At 34.3% G+C, this 25381-nt stretch overlaps 4 protein-coding genes across 4 annotated transcripts; 3 read left to right on the top strand and 1 right to left on the bottom strand.

The window, feature by feature from the left end:
- Positions 1–7593: 7593 nt before the first annotated feature.
- LOC120636418 (cytochrome b-c1 complex subunit 1, mitochondrial-like) lies at positions 7594–9273 on the bottom strand. Its single transcript, XM_039907892.1, has one exon. The coding sequence runs from the start codon at positions 9176–9178 to the stop codon at positions 7796–7798; it is 1383 nt and encodes a 460-aa protein (XP_039763826.1). The 5' UTR covers positions 9179–9273; the 3' UTR covers positions 7594–7795.
- A 1548-nt stretch (positions 9274–10821) lies between these two features.
- On the top strand, positions 10822–12213 carry LOC120636576 (cytochrome b-c1 complex subunit 1, mitochondrial-like). The gene has a single exon (XM_039908114.1). It carries the CDS (start codon positions 10822–10824, stop codon positions 12211–12213), a length of 1392 nt encoding a protein of 463 aa, XP_039764048.1.
- A 1924-nt stretch (positions 12214–14137) lies between these two features.
- LOC120636453 (actin-2-like) lies at positions 14138–16642 on the top strand. The gene is made up of 4 exons (XM_039907933.1): positions 14138–14259; positions 14338–14568; positions 15091–15382; positions 16195–16642. Exons 1-4 carry the CDS (start codon positions 14141–14143, stop codon positions 16570–16572), a joined length of 1020 nt encoding a protein of 339 aa, XP_039763867.1. The 5' UTR covers positions 14138–14140; the 3' UTR covers positions 16573–16642.
- A 1667-nt stretch (positions 16643–18309) lies between these two features.
- LOC120636434 (actin-like) lies at positions 18310–19753 on the top strand. The gene is made up of 3 exons (XM_039907912.1): positions 18310–18338; positions 18426–18770; positions 18984–19753. Coding segments are annotated over exons 1-3 (1104 nt in total). The 5' UTR covers positions 18310–18336; the 3' UTR covers positions 19741–19753.
- The last annotated feature ends 5628 nt before the right edge of the window (positions 19754–25381 follow it).

The raw sequence follows: 25381 nt of genomic DNA, 5'->3' as shown, positions 1-25381 counted from the left end.
GAAGGTTGCGGTTATGTTTATACAGATTATGTTTTTAAAAAGCACTCGTTACTCGTATATTGCCTACGCCCTCTCGAAACATTACGCATGTAACAATAACTGAATGACAATTATACATTCCGATTTTATTAAGGCCAGCTTGTCATTTTAGTAACGCTGTTAGTACGAAGGTTCAATTTTATTTTGAATACTTTGAACATTTCGGTTTTTGTAAAGATTACTTAGCGTTCCACAAAGCTTTAATTTTATCTATTCGTCCCAACGTTTTAAGAGTTGAAAGTCGAAAGTAATCATAGTCAAAAGCTCTCTTAAACCACTGTAGGAAATCTGTTTGAGAGATTTAATAACAGAAAAAATGTGAAAAAAATTTGTAAGTACATAGTTTTATTTTTTAAGTTTTCTATTAAAGTGACTTGCTTTATGCCGTCCTTAAAGTATCCACTCGAAATATATACACGAAATAATACTCTACAGTTTAGTAATCTCGTGTAATTTATTTATCAAACTATGCCGCCTCTTATTTTAACTTCTGAAATATTTTTCAATAGGATCATTTTTAAAACATCTCCCCACGAGCGCTCAATATTTTGTTGTGACTGTACAGTACCTCTTATATACATCTATAGAATAGAAAATGTTTAGGTATATTGACGTTTTCCGCGTATTAATCTATGGCGGACTGTATGACATACGAAAAATTATATAACGGAACTCATTTGAAGCGTTATTATTAAAAAAAAAAGAAATATATTAAGATAATATACTTAATATTATCGTGGTTTGGGATATCTAACCATTAATGTTAAGGGGTAATAGTACTAACAATTCCTTTTTTTAATTTTACATTCCATTAGTTTTTAAGTCTGCATAATCTACCTGATCAGGTATAAGTATTTTAACATTAAAAATAATTAAGTATATATCATCTAAGTACTCGTGGAGTTAAGTAAGTTTTATATGTTTTTTTTTGTCCAAGGAGATTATTATTATGTGTACGTAAGAAACATTCCATCTTGGTAGCTGTATTATTATTTTAGCGTTTATACTTATATAGCGATATTTTTTACCAAATTTTTTTTATACCAATGCTCTTTTATAATTTAATGGATTTATAAGGGTGCAACTTCCATTTTTTATGATTCAGTCTCAACTAACATGAAACTAAGCTCAATCGGATTAGTTTTATTGTTGGCGCCATTTTTAATTAGGTTAATATAGTTTTTGGTGAAAACAAATACTCAGTATATACGGCCAAGTAGTTTAGTCTTAAATTGCAGGCGTTTTGCAATACATACATAATACATCACAACTATGCAATCTGGAATCTGTATCGAATTTTTAATGTACAATTTCATTAATATTAATAATATTGGCATATTTTATGTTTATTAATATGCTTCAAAAACTTTTACACTTAAAATTTAGTATATGACTGAAAAATATAACTAAATGAAACAATTGCTCTAATAACTGTTTAGATTTATATATATTTTTCAGACATATACAAAAATAAAGTGTGTAAAAAAATTAAGTAAATCAGCTTCCATACATCATAATATAATTACATAATTATGTTAACCAAATATAAGGTTTAATAAAACAATAAAGAATTGCAGGACTCCTTTAAAGTATGGAGAATCCATGCCAATATTATGAATGCGAATCTGTATATATTTGTTTGTTTCCGAGTTACCTAAGTTCGACTCAACCACTGCAGCAATCTTAAGGAAATTTGATATAGTATAGTATTATAGTTCGGTACATATATATTTCTAGTTAATTGATATAGATTTCTTTTTTATGCCGGCACGTGAGAAATGTTCTCGCAAAATTAATAAAAAGTTTGTGGTGCCTATGCTTATCAAGGCATCGCAGCTTAACCAGTATTAACGAAACTGTTCATAAATATATCTTCATCCTACAGAAGGATAGGATATCAGACATGGGATATTCTTTAAACCGGCGACATGGAAAACAGATTTTTTAAAAATCCGACACAAAAACACTACATGCAAACAAATTTTATAATGTGATTAGCTAATACTTTTAGCCCCATGACATGTGATAGATTTTAATACTCGATACAACTTGTTTAATGTAATTATGTATATTTATCTAGTCATGAACGGACGATAAGGTATACAGATTATAGATTGCAATGTGTGACTATAACCAAATATTAAAGATTGTTCAGAACATTTTGTTTTGTCGTCATTATTTATTTGTATTTTAATACGATTACGATAATTCGATAATCGTATTTACCTTTGTATTGTATTTTGTTCATTTGTTCCAATCTTAATTTACCAATTAATTAATAACGATAAGTGCTCAAATATTGATGTCTATATACAGGATTATTCATGACAAATTAGCTATTATGTTATAGTTAGTAAGGGTTTGGGACACATTCGTTTGTATTATACCATTAACAATCATCAATCAACATTAAGCTTAATTTGCTATCACCAATTATCTAGCTGGACTAAGGGCCTCCCGAATTGAGGGTTCGCCCACGAGATGACGCTACTGGCCATTTTCCGTTATATTTACTTAGTCGCCTTATACGGCGCGGTAAGAGGACGGTTGGTGTGTACTGATCTGCCACGAATGTAGTGTAGAATGAATCAGCTGTAACCCCCGGATAGCAGTGGCGTGCACTCCATACATGCACAAAAACACTGCATACCCAAATTGTTTTATTGATTGTGTAAAAACTCGTATGGGTGGGGATTTTTCCCATTTTACGCCATGTACCTGCTTTATGCATACCCTGGTCAAAAACCCTGTGTACGCCACTGCCGGATAGTAAGTAGGTCTGCATGCAATTTAGCAGACTTTGTCAGTGACAGCGATTGTGCAATTTAGAGTCAGCATCTGGGGATGCGATTGCATTTTGTAAGTTTTTGTAACATTATGAATTGCGCTGTGCCTCTTTGCGTGGATATCGCAGATTGTAGCAAATTAAGCTGAATGTTCATTGCATATCACGGGATCCGCAAAGCAACGCCAGCTTCTTTCCAATATCATTTAAAGATTTCAGTTAAATTAAATGAAATGTTAATTTTTAGGAGCGTTGGTAGCCTTGTGGTTACGATTTCGGCTTTAATAATATCATAAGGTCGAGTTCGAATCTTAATCGTAATAATTAAATAGCAGATGTAATTGAAAGCAAAGTGTTTAATTTGTTTATTCAGATTTTGCGATTCAAGGCGTTCTTAGGCGGTCTTAGTGTTACAATTGAAAGTGTTAATAAAATACATACGAATGCGCCCTATTACGTAGTATGTGTAATCTCATTTTATAATATTATCAAAAATCTGTCAAGTTCGTCGTTTCTCGCCATATTATTATTGTAATAGGTGTCAAGTAGTTTGTATCTTACATCTATTGCTAACATGTGTAGCGTTTAAGATAATCCCACTCATTATAATTACACTTCTATTACTCTATCATAATCAGGGTAAAATGTAGTTTCTTAATTGTATTCATGTATTTCAAATTTAATCGTAGTATTAGAAAGATTGCCACTTAAATCTAATTTTCGAGGGCTAATCTTACTGAAACTTCTTCTAATCAGATTAAAATTTTGAAGCCCATGTGCGTAAGAAATAAATAAAAAGTAGACGATATTTTAATTGTAAATTTACGACTTTTTGTGACCAACGTCTAATTGTGTAGGTTAAAGTACATCTGTAGAGACTTTATCCCAATTTACGTCTTATACTTTAATAATCTAAATCTTGATAAAATGCGAAAAATGTGGCAAACTTAAACCTATTATAAAATATAGTTTTGATTTGACTGCATTTCAATTGGCGGTAAAGATTAAAATCTTGATGAAATAGATTTTTTATTGATCTAAAGTTGTGTCAGTTTTTAATGAATCTATAAGTAGATCATTATTTTGGAATGTTATATTACCCTGCAGTTTGATTCCCCTTAATGACGATTGATTCGTTTGATTGGCCAGTATTTCTATAGATAATTCGGGGTTTTAACTAGGTGCAGTGATAGAAAAATAACGTCCTTACAAGAGATTGAATCTCTCGTAAACTAAAGGCTGCTTTTGAGTCAAATGTGATATGAGTAGTATCACTAAGCAAAGGATTGTATAAGATTTTGAGGTTTTTAGAAATTTTATTGGTATCTAACGGTTCGTGAGCATAGTGATTGCATTGCGTGGGTTAGGTAAGTCGGCGTTCGTTAACAACTGAAGTAGTCGGTATAGGTGCTAAGCCCTCATACGTTTTGACACTCTAAAAGTAACTTTATATGTATAATGTATAAACAATTGCGATTGGTATACCTTTTGCCTGCGCCTCCGCGTTTCATTCAAGAGTTTACGTAATAGTCAGTGAGACTGTTTACAACTTTCACCGTAAATATAGAAAATATAAATCAATAATACGTAAGACGTAAAAATTCAATATAATTGAGATGTTATGCTTAAAAAGTGGCAAAACGAAGGTAACGTCCTTGAAACTACAGTGATCGTATTTCGCGTCTTAACTGCAAGCAGTGCAGCAGTCGTGCCAAAGGCCAAAGGCCGGCAAGGTAATTCTAAATTATAGAATCTAAATTTCGTCATTAGGGTTCCGTACCAAAACGGTAAAAAACATTCTATAATCATAATATCCTTAATCCGTCTGATAATGCTATCGACTATTAATTTGGAATGCTTATAAATAATACTTTTCAAAAGTTATTGAAAAAATTTAAGTTATTTTCGTTGCAAAATTGGAACCGCAATGGGGGCGTCGAAATATTCCAATGTGGTCGCTAGTAAAAGAGAGGTATTATGATATGAAAGTGCTTCACATTCGTAGATAGGGTTTTAAGTTTCTGTACTTAGTTTGCAAAGTAAAATATAATTGGTTATTCTTATAACAATCAATATTAACCCGAACAAACAACAAACTTAGTTATACGGTATGTACCTTCCAAGCGACTACGATTATTTATTATTTAAACAAATAATTTTCTACGCGTTTTTTACTAAGGTACGGACCCTCGGTGCGCGAGTTTGACTCGCACTTAGCCGGTTTTATTTTTGGTACTCAATGAATATGATATATATTCACTGAAATAAATAAAAACGATAAAGAACAATCGAAGTTCCATAATTCGTGGTTACGCTACACACTTCTAACTGAATTAGCTCTTCCTTTCTTTCGTTTGATAAAGTTTATCTTTTTATAAAATAGTTTTCATCCTAAGAGGGCTAAACATACGATCAACTTAGATGCTGAATTAGTAAAAAGTGGTACCCAGTGGTACCCACTAGTAAACAGTGGTGGCCAGCTAATTATCTTATGAACATTATATATATGTCTTAATAGTGCACTTTATACAATAAGTTGCTTAAAATTTATAACTTGATTACATGATTGCCTGCACAACTAATTTGAAATACGGTTCTTTTTCACGGCGGTCAATTGTCGCAGTGGGCGACCTTGCTTTCTGAGTCCAAGGCTGTGGATTCAATTCCCACAACTGTAAAATTATCGTGTGATGAACATGAATGTTTTTCAGTGTCTTGGTGTTTATCTGTGTATTATAATTATTTATGTGTATTATTCATTATAATTTCCATTAGTCATCTTCGTAACCGTTACACAAGCTACGCTTACTCTATAGGTAGATAGCGATGTGTGTATTGTCGTAGTATATTAATTAATTAATTTATTTATGATGTTTTCCATATCCTTGAGGAGATACTAATATTAATGTTTTCCAACAAAATCAACGTGCTCAAATAGTACTATCCAGATAAAAAAAAGCTGGCCACGTCTGTACGAGTTATTGTTTGGGCTAATCAATTATTGCAAAATAACGATGATGATGATGAAGATAATGAAGTGATGTTTAGGTTTTTTATTTCATGGAAAATAAGGGGGTGTGCGTATTTCGAATTGATTACTCGAAAGGTTCGTTTACGTTCAATATATACTTTAAGTTACGATTCGTAACCTACTCAAGCATAATAGGAGTTGTGATTGCAAATACGTTGTGCAATTGACCCCGCCAAAATAAACTCATGAATTTATAAAAGTAGAAAGAAAAAAAAACACTGCATTTATCAAGTTTACAATTTTCCCCAGTAGTTTTTATATTCCGATAATATTAACAATTTGAAAATGTGTAATCTACGTAGGTTGTATGAATCTTCTACTTCTATATGGATACATTTCTTATAGTTATTTCGTTTTTAAAAACACTCGCGATGCTCTCTACTGTTGTGATTTTATATTTTATAGGACTTGTAAGGTTCACGCACGTTAGTGCAAGGCCACGCATTGCAAAAATCAATCACCTATTGACAGCACCCGCTTTGATGTGGGATAGGCTATATACAATGTACATTCATATGTTTTGTACATTTTGTATTGACTTTCCTATAGCAGGTTTTTAGATATATAATTTGTTGCGGCGTGGCTTGTCCTAAAGTGTAGGAACCTTAAGGGAACATATATTATTTTATGAACAAATCTCTTTGTGATTTTTACCGATCTGTGCGGATAATTGTCACCTTTATTCGTCTAAACTATAGTATTTTCTTTCTGTGTATCAATTAAGTATTCTAGAATGCCATGTTGTTTTGATTTATTGTATTTGCATACTTTGGTTTGTCAAAAAGTTTATATAAAAACCCGTGATACAAAGTTTCGTATGTAGCGTATCAATTATATTTCAACACAACGATTAACAATGAACAATATCGGATCTCTGATTGTTTGTGCAAAATTTGAACAGAAGATTATGTGTACCATGGTTTTTATATAACTGCATTGAGATTTAATTATACGCTTAGTTATTGGCACCATTTGACAAGGTTGCTTGGAAGCATCCGGCTCCGCTTTCTTTTTTCGCATCTCACAAGATAGAAAAAAGAATTTTAAAATGTAAGTTGTCGATATTGGAAAAGAGCAACTGCTGAGTTTCTTGCCGGCTTCTTCACAGGAGAATCTGCCTTCCGAACCGGTGGTAGAGTCACTACAAACAGACAGACTTGACGTTTCAAAAGTGCTTATATAAAGCAAACTTGAAATAAATGCATTTTGAATTTGAATGTTTTCAATTTTTTTGCATTTTTGAATTTGCGGATAACTTATTTGGTTCATTATAATAATATTAGCGGTCTAAAATATGCCGTATCTGTGTACACGTTTGGAAACCCAAGACCTACATTTCTGCGAGCTACTTTATTTACTTTACACCTATTGTGTATAGTGGATTTAAAAAAAAACGGTGCTAAGCGTAAAATTAATTCTCATTTTAATATTAATTTACTCCGTTGTGTCTCAGATCGGTAATCACGTCTGTACATTCCAAAGTTTCGATGAGTGTATTCAAATATTGTTTTATCAAAACCTTTATACTCGTTTATACTCATGATCGTTTTATAATATTTTTTAATTTAGCTCTACTCGAAATAATAAATTATAATTTTATACTTAAATTGAGTTTTATTATTCCTTCTCTGAATATTATGACAAATTACATTGTCATTTTCTCTAGGAGGAATATATTTTACATTTTAATAATAAAAATATTAAAAAGTTAATTTAAGTTCAGCTCGCCTGAAATTATTTTAAATCACGTGGGTAGCCTTTGTTTTCCCAATAAATAAAGTGTATATTATGATAATCCAGGCCAAGCTACATCTGTGTCAAAAATTATTAAATTTTATCGACCGGTAGATATTTGGTTTGTAAAGAATCGATCAATATTTTTCCGACGATGCTCTATATTGCAATCTCTTAATTGGTTCTTAGGGTTTAAGTTATAGCTTTTAAACTCGTAACCAATACATCCAATCTCGGGTTCTGGGATATTGCAATAACCCTTCAGTCGCCCCTATACCAGCAACCACTGGACATTTGTCATAGAAATATTCTTCACAAACTTTTTTAAATCTGTCTGCCGTTATATTATCAATTGATATCATTTGTTCATAAATGGAAGGTCGGTCACCAGTTTGGAATACATATTTACCAATGTCATTAAAAGCGCCAGTTGTAGTTTGCACTTTAGTTAGTATTTTAGACTTTAGTTCATTTTTTGCTTTCACTAATTCACCATCAGTTATCATATAGCATAATCTCATCCATTCCTCTTGGATGGTCAGTACCATGTCATCGGTTTCAAGTCGCGGTGACATAAATTCAATGCCGCATAATCCGGTGTCTTGATAGTGTAAATTGAAAGCTTTGTATGATTCACACAGACCACCCGCAGAGACGAAGTGGGCTATACGAGTTCCGTGATTTGCTCCACTCGGCTGGGACAGATCCCATCCTCCAATTAGTGAAGTAACAAGGTCCATTACAAGTTTATTTTCATCAGAAACTGATGGTCCTTCTACAGCAATTGCCACATGGGCTACTGGCATTGAATCATTTCTGTAAACAATCTCGGAACCTGTATACCTCTTCGGACCGAGGTCTATTGGTACTGCATTCGGTGCATGGCTCAAATACATTTCACCTAAACTTACTACAGACTCGTGTGTTATGCCACCAACAGCTACCAGCACTGTTCTCTGTGGGATATACATTTTAGTGACAAAATTACACAAATAGGAATTAGTTACACTGAATAGATTCTTGCTAGACCCCATAACTGGCTGTGCTAATCGAGTGCCTTGAAAGGCTGTTGAATGTAAATAATCATACAAAACATTCACCGAAGAGTCATCGTGGTCTAACATTTCTTGGTAAACTACTTGTTTTTGTTTTTCTATTTCATCACTTGCAAACGCATTGTTAAAGACGCAATCAAACAAAATATCTGCTGTGCATGTTAAATCTCGTGCAAGGCATTCTACGTAATAGACTGTAAATTCACGAGTTGTAAAGCATTTGAACTGGGCTCCTGTTTTAGATATATCGCCTTCAAGAGCTGCCTTGGCTCTTTTCATAGAACTTTTGAAGGCAATGTGCTCAAAAAAATGTGTGAACCCATTACTTGCGTCATCCTCGTACCTAGATCCACTGCCAATATAAAACCCCAAGCACACATTCGAGCTTTCACGCGCTTCCGTCGCTATAGTTAATCCATTACCAAGCATTGAACATTGTGTAGCTGGGAAACTTCCTAAAAAATGAGAGTTAGAAACATTACATGTATGGTGTCGAAAGTAATTTTTAATCGGGCTCCAGAATTTCCTAAGCATTTTCCTTTGGTGGATTGCACGATAAGTATAATCTTATAACTTCTTTTAATAATTTCAATAATCGGAGAGTAGAAATATATAGGTATTCAATTCAATTCTTGTTTATGGCTTTGTCTATTTGAAATCTAAATAAATAGATACCCTTGATAGGTTCTGTCATGTAATGCCATTGCAATGCAATAAAAACAAAAACAGATATTATCTACGTCTTAGGTAAATTTTTGGTTTGTATGAAATAGTTTGTATATAGCCACATACCTCCTATCTGATTATATCTGTTAAAATAACTGTAAAAAAAAAATATACATAGCTCGAATGTGTATAAAGAAAAGAATTTTATGAGTATTATAGAAGACCATGTATGGCCCCTGGTCTGCTTGGATTTTTTTTGTGTGGCATATAGTTTGGAGAACGGATTGGGTCCCGAGGTGCTGGAATGACGACATCACACAGGTAAACGCAGCGTTGGTACTTACACCACCGACGAGGCAGACGGATGACATTAAAATAGTCGCAGATAGCCATGAGGCACAAGATCGTGGTATTTGGAAGGCCCTACAAAATACCTATTTCCAGCAGTGGACGTCCATGGGTTCACATTTTTAGATAGATGGACCTTCATTTAACTTAAATAACGCTATCTTTTTCGAGTAATCTGAAGTTGCAACTCCCACACAAAACTACCAACTTACGTGGATATCCTTCTTAGCTTAAGAAGGATTTCCATTATTTTCTCAAGTTTGTTAACAAAATCTCAGGTCTGGTAAGAACGTAAAAATGAATGTGTCCTTAGGTTCCATTTGGTAATTGAGGATTATTTAAAAAAGATAAAAGATAAAATTCCTGTGTGAATGTAAATTGGTAGGTTTTGTGTGCGAGTTGCAACTTTCAATTATCCGCTCCCATGCATTGGTCCTAGATTTTTCGCAAAATCTCGATCTATCCGATTATCCTACAATTTAGGAACCTATTTATAGTTGTTGTTGGTCCGAATTTTTCAAACAACAACATTAAACCACTTACTAAGATTAAAGTTTGTTTAAAAAAAAGATTTCTTGAAGAGCCTTTAAGGACGAGATTTATTGAAACAGCTTTAAAAGTTTAATACCTTCTTATTGTATGATTATTAATATGCATGTTTGTGGCCCTCTGTAATTTTTACCACTAAACTGTTTTTCAGAAAATTTGCATTTACCTACATGCTTTCTAGAGACAGACATAGGCAATCGTGGTAAAATTTTCGTGGGACGAATTCGCGGGCAATTAGTTTTCAAGTGTAACAAGTACTGACTTCTAGATAGAAGAGGTAAGTGAAAAACAGGAATACTATGGGTATTTCCAAATGTACCTATATTCTTCTCTTTTTTTCGCATCAATCGAGTATTGCCAAAGAGTTACTGCTTGCGAGGTATAACTTTATTAGGCAAAGATCCTGCGTTTAGTCTATTATAATTATTATAATAAGGTAAGTGTTGTCCATTGATAATCAAGTGTGTCAAGTATGACGTATTTGTTTAATAACCATAGAAAGTGACTTTTGGGATCAGCAGACAGAATACTTTTAAATTGATTAATCAATCTGGTCACAACAAACGGTGTACTTAGTTAGAATTTAAAACTACGCGATAGTTTTTGCGATAAACATGTTAAAATCTTTACTTAATTCATTATTTAAACGTTTCAATCATGAACGATTTAACATTAGCATACGGCATGGCCAACAGCTATTTTCTTCTCAGGTTCATGTAGCGGAACTAGCAAATGGAATACGTGTAGCTAGTCAAGAATCAGACTCATTTTTAGCGTGTACTTCGCTTTTTGTTAAAACAGGGTCGAGATTTGAAAATGTGTGCAATCATGGTATAACTCATTTTATAGAACACCTCGCATATCAAGGCTTCAACTCTTTGTCTAAATCCAAATTGCAAGAGAATATCAGAAGTAGTGGTACAAAGTTAACGGTCCAGACTACAAGGGAATATCAGGTATTTACTGCCATGAGTTCCGCGGAAAATGCAATTGAATGTGTCGATGTCCTACTGAAAATTTTAACAGATCTTGAATTATCTGATTTAGAGATAGAGCTACAGAAAGAGTGTGTTGATTCAGAAGCGTTCGATGAAGATAAGAATCCTAAATCTGTTGTTTTTGATTATTTAAAACAAACTGCTTTTCAAGGAACGAGCCTCGGTCAAAGCGTTATTGGTCCAATTAGTAACAGGAAGAATTTTGATCGAAATATGATACGTAATTTCATTGCAGACAATTACCAACCACATCGACTACTTTTTGTATCGACAGGCCGTGTATCACATAAAACAAACATGTGCGAAATCAACACCCGTCTCGCAAATTTTACGCCATTTGTTTCCAAGTGTGCGGACCCTGGACCAAGACGTTTCACGGGTTCCTCAATTATTTACCGCGACGATTCAATCCCCTTTGCGCATGTCGCTCTTGGCATTGAAGCACCAGGTTATAATAGCCCAGAATATTTGCCACTTTTTGTAGCAAACTGTTTAACAGGATCCTGGGAAAGAACTCAAGGTGGGACTGACAGACATGGTTCCCCATTAGCCCGTGCAGCGGCTACGTCTAAGCTATGCGAGAAATTTGAATCTTTTTATATAGCATACCAGGACACAGGTCTATGGGGAATATACTTTGTCGGAGACAGGATGGGTTTAGATGATATGATTGCTAACATACAAGATCAGTGGATGCAAATGTGTACTACTGTAGGCAACAGTGACATCGAGCGAGCAATAAACTTGGCTAAATATAAATTGGCTAATAGTAGAGCTGGTGTGATCCGTTCTTGTAAGGATATCGGTTTACAATTATTGTACACATCTAACTGGAAATCTTTGGCTGAACTATTTAATGATAAAAATAAATTAAAGAACACAGACATTAAGAGCTTGTGTTCTAAATATATTTATGACAAGTGCCCAGTAATTGCTGCTGTTGGTCCTACCGAGACTTTACCGGATTACAACCGGATCAGAGCCGGCATGTATTGGTTGAGAATATGATACCTATTAGAACATTTATAAAATAAAACATGAAATGTGTTCGTTTATTTTTTAATAATGGGTTAAAACATTCAGGAAAGCTCCGATACTCGATATTTTATTTTTTCATCAATACGCAGGTACCTACGTAAATGAACGATCGAGTTTTTGAAAGTTTTTTGGTCGTGTTTTTCAGAAAATATACTTTGTAGATAAACTTGAAAAGAAAAACTTTAATATACTTATTTAATCCTAATCGACCTACCTATACAACCCTTAAGTGGAAAGTACAGCGTGATTATCCATACAAATGAGTATTTCCTCTATTTTGTTCCTGGATCATGCCTCTAGAGCAATAATTTTGTTTTTGTAAAATAAAAGGGTTGCCATATCCTTAACATTTCTTTTCTTCTCAAGAGAAAAGCTAAATACTTTAGAAAATCTGATCCTCTAAAATTACCGATAATTCACCCTATTTACCGACACCTTCATAGGACTCGAAGACCGATTGAAAAAAAAGTAACATGGAAGGAAGTGGAACCTTCACATAAACATTCCTAAACTTTTTATAACAAAAAAAATTGAATCAGATTTGAGGAAACGAGGGAATACGAAACGCGATTTCGTCAAATTTTTATAGGTAAAATCGGTTTGAGCTACTTCTGTCCCTATCGCACTTTACGGGGCAAAACGGGAATCATGAAGCCAGCAATAGTTTTTTTCAAGTAAATATTTATCACATTTGTCCCAGCGAAATTGATGCCATCGTCTTTATGCAACCAAATAACATGCTGTAAACTGCAAGGCTACATAAGATTGCCTTTATAATAAACTAACTTTTTTGTAAGGATGAAATGTATTAAAAAATTGGTAAACAGTTTGGTTTATGAGTAGGTAAGGCATTTTATAACATCAACAAATACTTTTGTTAAGGATTTTAATTACTTAGTATCGAGTTTTTAGAATAGTGAATAGTCAAATGCGAAATAAACTCTTAACTAGTTATATAGGTAAATTGATCGATGATTCAACACCAGAAAGTGGCAATATGTATACTCGTAACATCAAAAAATTAACGCAGTATAAGCAATAAAAATATATTCTATTGTAAATAATAGACACAGACTTGATACCTATAGACGTATAGATAAGTTTAAACAATCATTTCGCCTCTTCTAACACGTTACTTACATAGCAAATATTGCTACTATGCTCTGATGGAATTAGCAAACCTGTACCATCACTATTCACCGGCTATACACTCCTGGGACCTGGGACGGCTATACAGAACACAGACCTGAGATCATATCTAATAGGAGATAGGATTAAAGAACTTTAATCCACCAAACTTTAACTCCAGTTAGTGTGCTTTATAGCGATTTCTATTATAATATCTTAGTGAATAAGTACGCCGTAACAGGATCTCTGAAGCACAGAGTCGGATCAAATTAATTTCATAACTCCGGGCTGTATTAACCCCAATACCCAACAATATTTTGCCCGACCTGGGAAATGAACCCGCAGAAAAAAAATATTGACCATTCGACCAACGAAGCTGTTAGTAGTAAGTAGTAATATCATCATGTCAACCCTTTATCGGCCCATTACAGGGCATGGGGCTCCTCCCACATTGAGAAAGGGCTTAGTCCGTAGTCGACCAAGCTGGTCCAGTGATAATTTTATGGAGAACTCTCAGGCATGCAGGTTTCCTCACGATATTTTCCTTCACCGTTTTGGCAACTGATATTTTAATTACTTTAAAAGCACATATCTTAGAATGTTAAGCTGCTTGCTGGGATTCGCACTCGGCCCCTCGTAAGTGAGACAAGTCACTCTTACTCAAATAGAAAAAATAATTTTGATAACAAGGTTTTACATAAAGCGTTATAATTTAAGTAATCTATAGGGTCATGCACTATCATTAATTCGAATTGTTAAATGACTACTAATGAAAATGGCTTCTGCCGATATTGTGACGGTAGTTATTGATGCAGGATCTCAAACAACAAAGGCAGGATTTGCTGGAGAATCTTTTCCTAGATGTGTTATACCGACAACTGTGGGGCGGTAACTAAAAAAAAATCAGTACCTAAGCTTAAAATCAATTAGGTTAGATTACTTTATTAATAAAAACGTGGTTCTTAGTTTCCGTCAGGATGGTTTGCTGGATTGTGTACCCGATGTTTACTTTGGCCATGAAGCGATGCTGAAGAGAGGGATTTCCAAATTATCATGGCCGATAAACAATGGAATGGTAACTAATTGGGATGAAATGGAGAAACTTTTACATCACATATTTTATAGAGAGCTTCATGTTGCACCAGAAGAATCACAAATATTGGTAGCAATGCATCCTCTTATTGGAAAATCAGACAAGTAGGTATAATGTTGTTTAAAACTAGCAACATTACAACGTGTAACAGAATAACGAAATAATATTAAAGGATGCATAAGTATATTTCATAAGGAATCACCCTGTAAAAATATAAACTTAAAAGAAACATATTTTTTTTTCCATACAAACGAATTCAAAACATTCTAAGTGTTTCCTTATGACAACCTTATTGAAGATGAAAGAGTGACACGTGCATAACCTAAGCTACGCAACGCGTACCTAACTAAGTGACAGGAGTCACGTGATTGTAATTTTGCATGTGATGTTAGGACTGTATCTGATTTCTTTCAGTATAAACTATTTAGTTTTCGGTGTCACAGAGAGGTCTCAGAGACATAATGTAACTCTAAACCCGTTGAATACTTATACTTGTGTTATAATAAGCCAAATAATCTTGCTGTAACTTAAGTTAAGGATCGTCATTGATATGTCGAGTTTGGAATGAGAGTTAAGTCATTAGAAGCAGTAATTAAGCAGAAATGCTGACAATATTTAACTTTCAGAGAAAGAATAGCAGAGATACTATTTGAATCATTCGCGATTAATAGTCTTCATTTGGCGACATCATCAGCACTGGTATTACACGCCAGTGGTAGGACTTCTGGAGTAGTCTGGGAGAATGGCTATTCTTGTTCGTACGCTTCACCAGTCTTTGAAGGATTCCCTCTTAAGCACGCCACGGTTTGCTCTAACATAGCCGGGGATTTTTTAACAACACGCCTTCAACAAATGTTAGACGCGGTTGGCTACTCATTTACGACACATGTTGAGAGAGATATACTGGAAAATATTAAAGTTAGTAGATATTATTATAACATATCTGGGTGTCACATTTGGTGTAATAGAAAAATACATTCTTCGTTTGCAGTTATTTATTTAACAGGTAGCAAAAACGGGTGAAGAAGCTGGAACGGCTCTTACGCTATAAATGCGCTACAAATAATAACACAGTACTTTAATTGCTGCAAATTTTAATCATTCTGTACGCAGCACAGTGTGGGTGACGTCAAAAATCAGTTGTTTTTATCCAGATTTTATTATTCGTCTACTATATATTACACTATATTGTAAGGCAACGACTTCAATATGTAAGGTCGAAGACTAAAAATGCATTATCGGGCAAAAAATAAAATGTATTTGCAGGTAAAATAAATCGTAACAGCCAGACAATTTGCTGCACACAAATATCCGTATCCATTTGTTTTCTATTGTGCTACAAGTTTGCCCTTGACCACAATCTCACATGATGGTAGCGGGTTAACCTAATAGGAGTATTGGAGTTATATTATACCAATACCCCTAATCCGTTGCTACGCGACATCGAACCGGAATGCTAAATCACTTAGCAGCACGTCTTTGTCGGTAAATTGGTAGCTAGCCAAGGCCGAAACCTCCCACCAGGCTACAGACAGAGTATAAAAGTTGTTTTAAATAAGTAGTGAAAAAAACAATTAATAATGGGATCCCTTTTATTGTTATTTGAAGATAACGTTAGTATTATTTTAAGACTAGCCAATTTACTCGTAGTTTAGTTAAAAGATTTATATACCTACCTAGGTAAGATAAAACTTATTTATGTTTTTTTAATGATATGTATTATATTTCAGGCTGATCTGTGTTATGTTGCCATTGATTATGAAGAAGAATTAAAAAAAACTTCAAGAGATACTATCAAATTTAATCTTCCAGATGGTCAGCATATTCTTGTAGGCAAAGAAAGATTCGAGTGCCCTGAAGTTATGTTTCAGCCCTCTTTACAAGGGTTAAGTTGTCCTAATATAGTGGATGCTATCTGCTCCAGCATAAAAAAATGCGATATAGATTATAAAGCATTATTTTTCGATAATGTAGTAATTTCTGGAGGGTCAAGTATGTTTAAAGGGTTGCCAGAACGTTTAAGTGTTGAATTATCTAGGAGGGTTAGTGAGTTACCGGGAATAAGGGCGAATGTTGATGCAATGCCCACGAGACATTATTCTATTTAGGCTGGCGGATCTATCTTGGCCTCGCTAAAGTCAACGACAGGTTTCTCGATGACGAGAAAGGAATATGAAGATGTTGGAGTGGAAAAAGTTCATTATAAATTTTATTAAACTTTATAATTTACTTAATAATTATTTTAATTTTATATCCATTTTAGCATTTCTATATAGGTAGGTATTCACTTCTATTTCGAAACAAGAGCCATCCAATTCAATACCGGATTTTTGTTTTTGTGATGAATTATCTGCTGAACTAGATGCTAAACCGATTTTAAGAAAGTTAATTAAAGCTAAACTATACCTGAGTAAATAAATATATGACATTTTAGTATATAAACCACTTTGCCGTCACTTCCACGTTTGTCGGAGTTCCCTCTCTTACCTCCACGTTTACCCCGTAACCTAATCGTTAAAGACCGCCAACACGCACTGCAAAAGCTTGGTGACTCTATGCTCTAAAACCCTATCACCTATGAGTTAGGAGACCTCTGTCCAGCTAGGGAACGTTAACAGGCTATTGATAATGATAAAATATTTATATATATATATATATCTTAATATATATAAATCTCCTGTCACGATGTTTGTCCGCGATGGACTCCTAAACTACTTAACCGATTTTAAATTAAATTGGCACACCGTGAGCAGTCTGGTCCAACTTAAGAGATAGGATAGCTTAGATCTTTAATTATAGTCACAATTTTATTTTATTGCAAATTATTTGTCTATAATTAATTGACAGTCACATGTTATATGTATATACAACTATACTCATTTAAGGCTTAGCGATACTGAATACTTTAAAAACAAAATCAAACGCAGACGAAGTCGCGGGCAACAGGTAGTATATATATATATATATATATATATCTAGCAAAAAGGAATCCTATATCTTTATATATATATTTCTTGTGTGCGTGTGTATGTCACTGAACTCCTCCTAAACGGCCGGACCGATTTGAATGAATTTTTCGGTATGCGTTTGGGTGGCACCCTGGATGGTTTAGATTCACAAATCAGCCCGACAGATGGCGCTGGGGTCCGCTAGTATATATATATATATATATAACTAGGATTCCTTTTTGCTCGGAAGTACATGCATTCAGACGAAGTCGCCGGACATTACTAGACTTACACAAAAAAAAAATCGGTTAATATTCAAACAGTTGTTAAAACTGTCTCTTCTTCTCGTGGTCTTTTAATTTCCTTTAAACCAATATCGTAAAGTTATATAGTAGGGTTTTTATCAGTATAGTAGTTTTATAATTTCTTAATTTTAATAATATTTTCAAAAATTCCTCTTTCAATTTGTTTCCTGAAACAGAGAGATGACTTTCAATTGCTTTACTAAACTATATGTTGAAATAATATAAACCTATAATTTTTAAATGCTCGCCAGACCTATTCGTGGGGAGTAGGTATTATTTGCTACCTTTTTACAACCAAGCACAACTGATATTGAATATATTCCATGCATTTGAAGTTGCCGGTATATCTTAGTGTTTGTATCCTCTTTGGACATGGGTAACATCGATGAAAATCATACATTTGCTGAAAGTGCAATAATAGAGTTCAGTGGCTTGAAGTGAGCTTGAACCATTGATCTATTATAGAGGTCGGGTACGAGAACTATGAAAAAAGAGAATTTAGTCCATTATCACCAAATTTTCGCAAATAAATAGAAAAAAAGACACGTAGGCGTAAAATGAGTAGTTATGTCACAAGTTAAATTGATCAAGGAAGAATAAAGGACATTATTTATGTTAAATGTAGGTTTACTTTACTACGATTAATACACGTATTCAAATGAAAAAAACAATTAAGAAATGTGAAATTAAATAACACTAAACTTACAGGTCTTTTGAAAAACCTTCTGTTGTGATTGATAATGGCAGTTTTAATATAAAAGCTGGTTTCTCATGCGACAACCATCCCGTAACCATTTTTCGCACACTCGTTGGGCGACCCAACTACTTGAACGGGGGGTATGGACGTGAATACTACGACGTTTACATAGGTGATGAAGCAGCAGCGAAAGTTGTGAACTTGGAGGTCGACCATCCCGTAGTGCGTGGTAAAATAGAGCACTGGGACAATATGGAAAGGATTTGGCACCATGTATTTTATCGAGAGTTAAAAGTCGCGCCAGAAGACCGTGCTGTTATCTTAGCCTGTGGAGCGACGTCAACCATGTCAGAAAAGTACTGTAATTGATAACTATAATTTTTCTTCGATTGATTATGTTATTTTATTGCAAAATATTTTACAGGTTATAGAAGTTTCGATACATTTGTACATCTATTGTTTTGGTATTCTAAATAATAATACCAATTTTACGAAGTGACTTTCTTGTAAATTGTTTGAAGTTACAAACAAATACAAGCTAAAGTTTCTTTTTAACATTTTTCTTACAGAGTAAAATGCTGTGAAATTTTCTTTGAGACTCTAAACTGTCCTGCACTTTGTATTCAGTCTCAGCCCGTATTGTCGATGTACGGATCTGGTTTAACAACAGGTATCTGTGTAGATATTGGTTATGATACAACAGATATAGTACCAATTTTTGAAGGCAGTATAGTCCACTATGCTCATATGCAAACAGGTATAGCTGGTTTTCAAATATCTGATTATATAAAAAAATCTCTAGGGGAGCGTAATCTCTTGAAAGAAATTCGTTCTCTTGAAGACATCGAGGATATAAAAAACCAATGCTTATATGCTACTCCTAACTGTGCTATGTCAATACGGAAACAAATATACAAATTACCAAGTGGTGATGAAATAGATGTTAGCAATGAGGCTTTTATGGCTGTGGAGCAAATTTTCCAACCAGGTATACTTAACGATAATAATAAAAGTTGTCTACCATTACATGACGCCGTGGTCACAGCTGCACTGAAATGTGACGCTGAGTTGAGATCGGAATTATGTGAAGCCATTGTAATCTGTGGGGGAATGTCAACCGTACCGGGGATAAATGAGAGATTACGGATTGAATTACAGGGCGCGATTGACAACCCTGTTACAGTTCTCACTTCGTCCGAACCATATGCTGTTGCGTGGTTAGGCGGAGCGACATTTGCAGGATTGCCAGATGCCGAAAAAATTTGGATAAAAAAGAAGCAGTTTGAGGATCATGGTGAAAAAATTATAAAGAATAAATTCATGTGATAAATAATTTATAATGCACCGTTTTGTTTTACTTCTATCAAAATTCCATAAGTTTAAATATTGTTGTACAAATCTTACCCAATACAGTTATCCAGTAGTGCTCATTATAAATGAATATTTATTACTAACAAACAATGCATATAAATAAAATGAGATTGCAAATTGCCACTTTTTGTTTTAATCTGTTAAGTAATCTCTTGAACAAGTTTAAAATAATATCAACACCTTTTAGCAACATACAACGTGTAAACGAATAACGATATACTGTTGAAGGGTTCATAAATATATTTCATAAGGAATCACCCAGTAAAAATATAAAATTAAAAGAAGCATGTTTAATTTTCCATATAAACTAATTCAAAACAATCTAAGCGTTTACTTATAACAACTTTACTTTAGAGTAAAAAACCGACACGTGCATAGTACCTACGCTACGCAACACGCACGCTACGCAGCACGGGGGGTTGTGTTTATTAGAATTGCACAGTAGCTTACAAAGCTTACCGAATTTGCTTAGGCACGCATGCATTTTTCTAAAAATTCTTTCAGCTAATAGTTCTCTAGTATAAAAACAATGGGAAAGTTATCTGGAAGAAGAGACGTAGGTCGCAAGAAATATAGTCGGGAGTTTACGCAACCGATTGCCGCAGTCCATTGCCAAAAAAGCAATGATTATATATTATCTACTACTATACTATAGAAGTATAATAGAGGTCAGTGCAAAAAAAGATGGGCATTTATAATGAGAACGAGGAGGATGCGAACATTTCGGTCTTTCTGCATCAGCCTAGAGACGTTGGTAAACTCAGCTTTTACAACTAGCCTAGATTAACACTTAAAACTTATATTTCACTCTGATTTCTCTAAATTTTGTAGATCACAGAATTAATCTTTCAGAGAAACATAATCTGACTGTATAATTAGATTCTTGAATGGCTTTTAATTAATTGCGAACTGGGTTTATTCTTCTGAGAGTCGGGCCTTAATACATAAGGTCAGTCATGCGAAGCCCCAGGGCGGCTCAGCTTGATTCGTATAAATTATCAATAAGACCACAGTGCACATAAATAAACTATGCAAATCGAAATTATAAACAATAATTGCTTATTCCCGACTGTAATTAAGCTTGCTTTAATGAGCAGTAAAATTGCATATTGCTTATTTAATTGAATGTAGCAAAAAAATATCCTCATGGAATATGAACCGTTTTAAACCCAACGTATTCGGATTCACATGTAATGTTATGTCACAAAATTATGTTTTATTACATCTAATTGGTTACCAGTTATAACTTTTGGTTCGGCTTCACTTAGCGAGCTATCCTTTCGTGATAAACTCAGAAATGAGGACATACTTAAAAGCACCGTGCTCGCTGCTGTAAGTCGTTTAGGCAGGTTTTTGCATTGTTTTAGCAATAAGTACCTCTCATGTGAGTTGTACTACCCGGAATTCGACGCTTATCGTGCTCCCATAGACATAATCTTTCACGTAACTCCAACTCCAGACTAATGCATATAATTGTTTTGACAGAATCGACCCAATCAATCAACCATATGAATCACACTTCGGATTCGTGTTTTTAAGCCAACCATGCTAACTGCCAGACCACTGAGGCATTTGCAGATTGAGGGGGAAAAAACATATAATATGCCGAACAGGAAATATCAATTTACGTTCTAATTAACATAGTCAATGGGGCATTCGAGTAAATTACGAGGCATCAGGACTGATGGAATATGGATTAATTAAAATGATTAATTTTCAACATCAACAGTTTTATTATTCGCTACCAGAGTATTGTTTTGAATACGCTTGGCAGTACGCAAGGCACGGTTCAACGAATAAGCAAAAAAGCACAAACAGTTGTGAGTGCAGCTTTTGATTCACCAAATATTTAAAATTTTTGGATGTTGATCTTTAAGAGCACTGATTTGCTATATTCGCTGAGAACTTGTAGCATCAATGGTTGTCCTTTATGATCTTGCGCTACTAGTACCAACTGGATCGACTACAAAATTTTGGATGTGTTAAATACGTTCCATGTTTTATTACACCGATTTTTTACCAACCTAAATTTCAGAATATGTGCTTTAGAACGGATATAAATAACTTTGGGATAACGGATCTCTCTGCCAGATCACACAGAAGATAGAAGAGTGTCCCACGTGAATTTATGTCCGGATCTAATTTCTACCTAGAATTGGCCGTTCGCCCAATCTAGCACGTATGCGTACGTTCAAAGTTCTACAGTTATTATAACTCAACTTTACCCTACTTATTTTGTTAATGTTCTTTCTTGACTTAAGACCGCTCAACCACTCTATTGATTTTGACGACATTTGGCCAATGTAAAACTTACGTGTCGTAAGTGGACATGATATACTTTTATTCCATGAAATATTTACTTAGGTAACGTTCCAGCGGGATTTCTAAAAATCTTTGTTACCAAAGCACAACTTACCAGCTAAACCGATCTTGCGAAAATTCCGAATAGACGTAGCTTCCTAGAGATGTGTAGAGAATACTATCTAGCCACTACTACTACTTCTAACAAGCAAGGAAAAAAAGGTTTTTGAAAGATTTTTAACCGAAACAAACACTGTCAAATACACGGGCTACTTCATTTAGTATACTTTATAAAGCATTTTTAAGCAAGCAATTTTTTTAGGTCACAAGGAGTGGAGTAAGTATTTTATTTAGCCTGTAAACATTTTCCTGGAAAATGCTGGATCAATTTTTATCTAAGCCACATAAAAATTTATTCAGCAGACAAAGTCAAGTTTTCGCATTAAAATATATTTGAACTTGTATTAAATCTCTATCGCTATACTATTTGTATATGGCTGGTTTTGGTAGCATAAAAAGTTTTAATTTAAAAGAAGATAATTCCAAATTCAAATTAGGAAAATGTGTAATTTTTATTTGTTTATCGTACTGTGAAGATGAGTGAATCCAATAAAGAAATTCAATACATTTTAAAATTTTACTACAAAAAAGGCAAAAATGCAACACAAGACGCGAAAAAAATTTGCGATGTTTATGGACCTAGTGCAGCGTCTATGAGACTAGCACAAATTTGGTTTAAGCGGAAAATTTGATATTAAAGATGCACCTCACTCTGGTCGCCCTGTTACGGATAAAATGGATGCCATTTTTGAAAAAGTGGAGCAAGATCGGCGTATCAGTAGTTACAGCGTAGCTGAAGAACTGGGAGTTGACAACAAAACAGTATTGGCGCATTTGAAAAAAACTGGGTACACGAAAAAGCTGGATATTTGGGTACCTCACGAGCTCACTAAAAGAAACCGAATGAACCGTGTACTCATTTGTGATTCTTTATTACGACGTAATGAAACCGAACCATTTTTGAAGAAGCTTATAACTGGTGATGAGAATTGGATCATGTACGACAAGAACGTGCGAAAAAGGTTGTGGCCAAAGGCCGGTCAGGCTTCACAGACTGTGGCGAAACCCGGGTTTACTCGCAACAAGGTGATGCTGTGTGTGTGGTGGGAATGGAAGGGCATTATTCATTCGATTATCATTTCGATTCTGAACTCTACTGCGAACAACTGATGAGATTAGATTAGCAAGAAGTTGGGAGAAAGCGGCCGGAGTTAATCAACAGAAGGGGTGTGGTTTTTCATCATGATAACGCTTGACCTCACACATCTTTAGCCACTCAGCAAAAATTAAGAGAGTTTGGCTGAGAGGATCAAAAAACCGCAATAAGACTATGTATCAAAATGGTACCTACATACTCTAGTTAAATGAAAATAAACTATATTAAAAAATGTTTTGAATTTTCTTAAAAAATGCGAAAAATATTTTCCCCAACCTCATACTTGGCGATGAAGACATTTTTAGAGTCTTGATATTGTGTCTGTTGCTTTAACATTTTTTTCCTTTACCTACTCTGAGCTGAGATATAAATGTATCCCCTTTTTGATATCGGATAACACGTTTGATATCTTTCAAAATTGAGCCGCGGTACATCTCCGAAACTCGCCAGTTCTGCATAAATCCTATCTCCTATATTAAATTAAAAACCACTACTGTAGATACGATTCAAGTATTGATTGCAATCACACGCAAATTCGCAGCGGTTTCGCTCGTTAAGAGTGAGCTTATTAATCCAATAAAGGCTGTTTCGTGCCTTCGTTGTCTGCGATTTGATTGCAAATTTCAGTGGAATCTAATTATACTCCTGAAAATTTACAGGAGCATTTTGAGATCGTAAATTTTTAGTGCATGGTTGGGTACAATTTTTGTGCTCATTAAGTTAGTTTGTACAGTTTACGTTACGTTAAAGGTTTTATTTAACAATGCTTAAATCAATAATATAAATATATTAAAATAAATAATGTAATAAATAAATAATAAATATAATTATAATTAATAAATAATATATGGGTAGTAAATAAAAATATTGCACTGCTGAACCAAGGGAATTCACTTTTGTAAGAGCTGCGAGAGATTGGGAGCTGACACTTACATTTCATCTACTAGTAGCCCTCCCATTTGATACCCATATTAAAGGAGTTGTGAAAAAAATGTACTTTGCCATTTTGTGGTTTCGACCACCGTGCACCGATTTTTAAACATAGTAAAGAACATTACCGACTTATTCACCAAAAAAAAAATCAAAATCTTTTTTACAGTTGGGGCGTTACGATGCCACAGATAGACACACACACACTCAGACACGTCCAACTTGTAATTCCCCTTCGATTAAACTAGTATAAAGCATTTTATGAATTTCTTTTAACTCTATAATAACGTTATACAGGAAGTTTAATAAATTGGCAAGCCAATCACATCAAAACGATATATAGAATCTTCCGGATCGGAATGATTACTTTCCGCGGCTGCACCAATTCTCATTTTGTATTCCGAAGGAACGGTAAGATAACCGTACGCTATCTCCACGTTTAAGTACTGACACATTGAATACGTATCCATGTCTATGAGCTAGCATTTTCACGGTATCTAAATGCCCTGCTTAGTATTCTGGACCGAATACGAGAATGACGGTATACTAGATTTTACTCGGTTAAAGCAAAGAAAGGGTAACTTATATAACTTTCTATGTACACATTATGTTGCTATATTGTATTATTTTCGTTTAATTATTATTATATATTCATTCATTGACTGGAGGACTATACTTAGGATACTTTTTTGACAGGTAAACTTAAGATTCCAAGGGAATTAAAGAAAAATCAAAAAAATCGCGGATGTCAAACGTCGACGACAAAGTCGCGGATAGCAGGTAACGCTCTATGTATGTGCCACTGTACCTAACCCTCGCATTTAATTGCATTATTGATCAATCAATTCATGAACCAAAAAAGTGTCAAGACTGTCATAAAATAAATTACGTCTTGGCAAGTTTATAAATTAATTTAATAATATTGATTTAACTGCTAACATTGCTGATTTAACCAAATATTTTGAACTGCGACTCTATCTACTTTAGTTGATTTTATGTAAAGTCGAGCCTGCACGGTCAAGCTCACCGTTTTTAAATATTTTGATGTTTACTTAACAATTATTCATTGTAAAGTCAACATCTCCTGAGGATGCTCCGGTTTCGGAGCGAAACGTGCGTAGAGGGTACATTGCCAAAAATCTGTTTGGT

The sequence above is a fragment of the Pararge aegeria genome, chromosome Z (assembly GCF_905163445.1).
Source record: "Pararge aegeria chromosome Z, ilParAegt1.1, whole genome shotgun sequence".
NCBI classification, from domain to species: Eukaryota; Metazoa; Arthropoda; class Insecta; order Lepidoptera; family Nymphalidae; genus Pararge; species Pararge aegeria.
Note: the sequence above shows the minus strand (reverse complement) of the source record. Positions and strands in the feature narration are given on the sequence as shown.

Coding starts and splice junctions, on each gene's coding strand:
- LOC120636434 (XM_039907912.1), top strand. Junction 18,771..18,983: donor ACGTCAACCATGTCAGAAAA/GTACTGTAATTG, acceptor TTTTTCTTACAG/AGTAAAATGCTGTGAAATTT.
- LOC120636453 (XM_039907933.1), top strand. CDS start 14,141: ATGAAAATGGCTTCTGCCGATATTGTGACGGTAGTTATTGATGCAGGA. Junction 14,260..14,337: donor ATACCGACAACTGTGGGGCG/GTAACTAAAAAA, acceptor CGTGGTTCTTAG/TTTCCGTCAGGATGGTTTGC. Junction 14,569..15,090: donor CTTATTGGAAAATCAGACAA/GTAGGTATAATG, acceptor TTTAACTTTCAG/AGAAAGAATAGCAGAGATAC.
- LOC120636576 (XM_039908114.1), top strand. CDS start 10,822: ATGTTAAAATCTTTACTTAATTCATTATTTAAACGTTTCAATCATGAA.
- LOC120636418 (XM_039907892.1), bottom strand. CDS start 9,178: ATGCTTAGGAAATTCTGGAGCCCGATTAAAAATTACTTTCGACACCAT.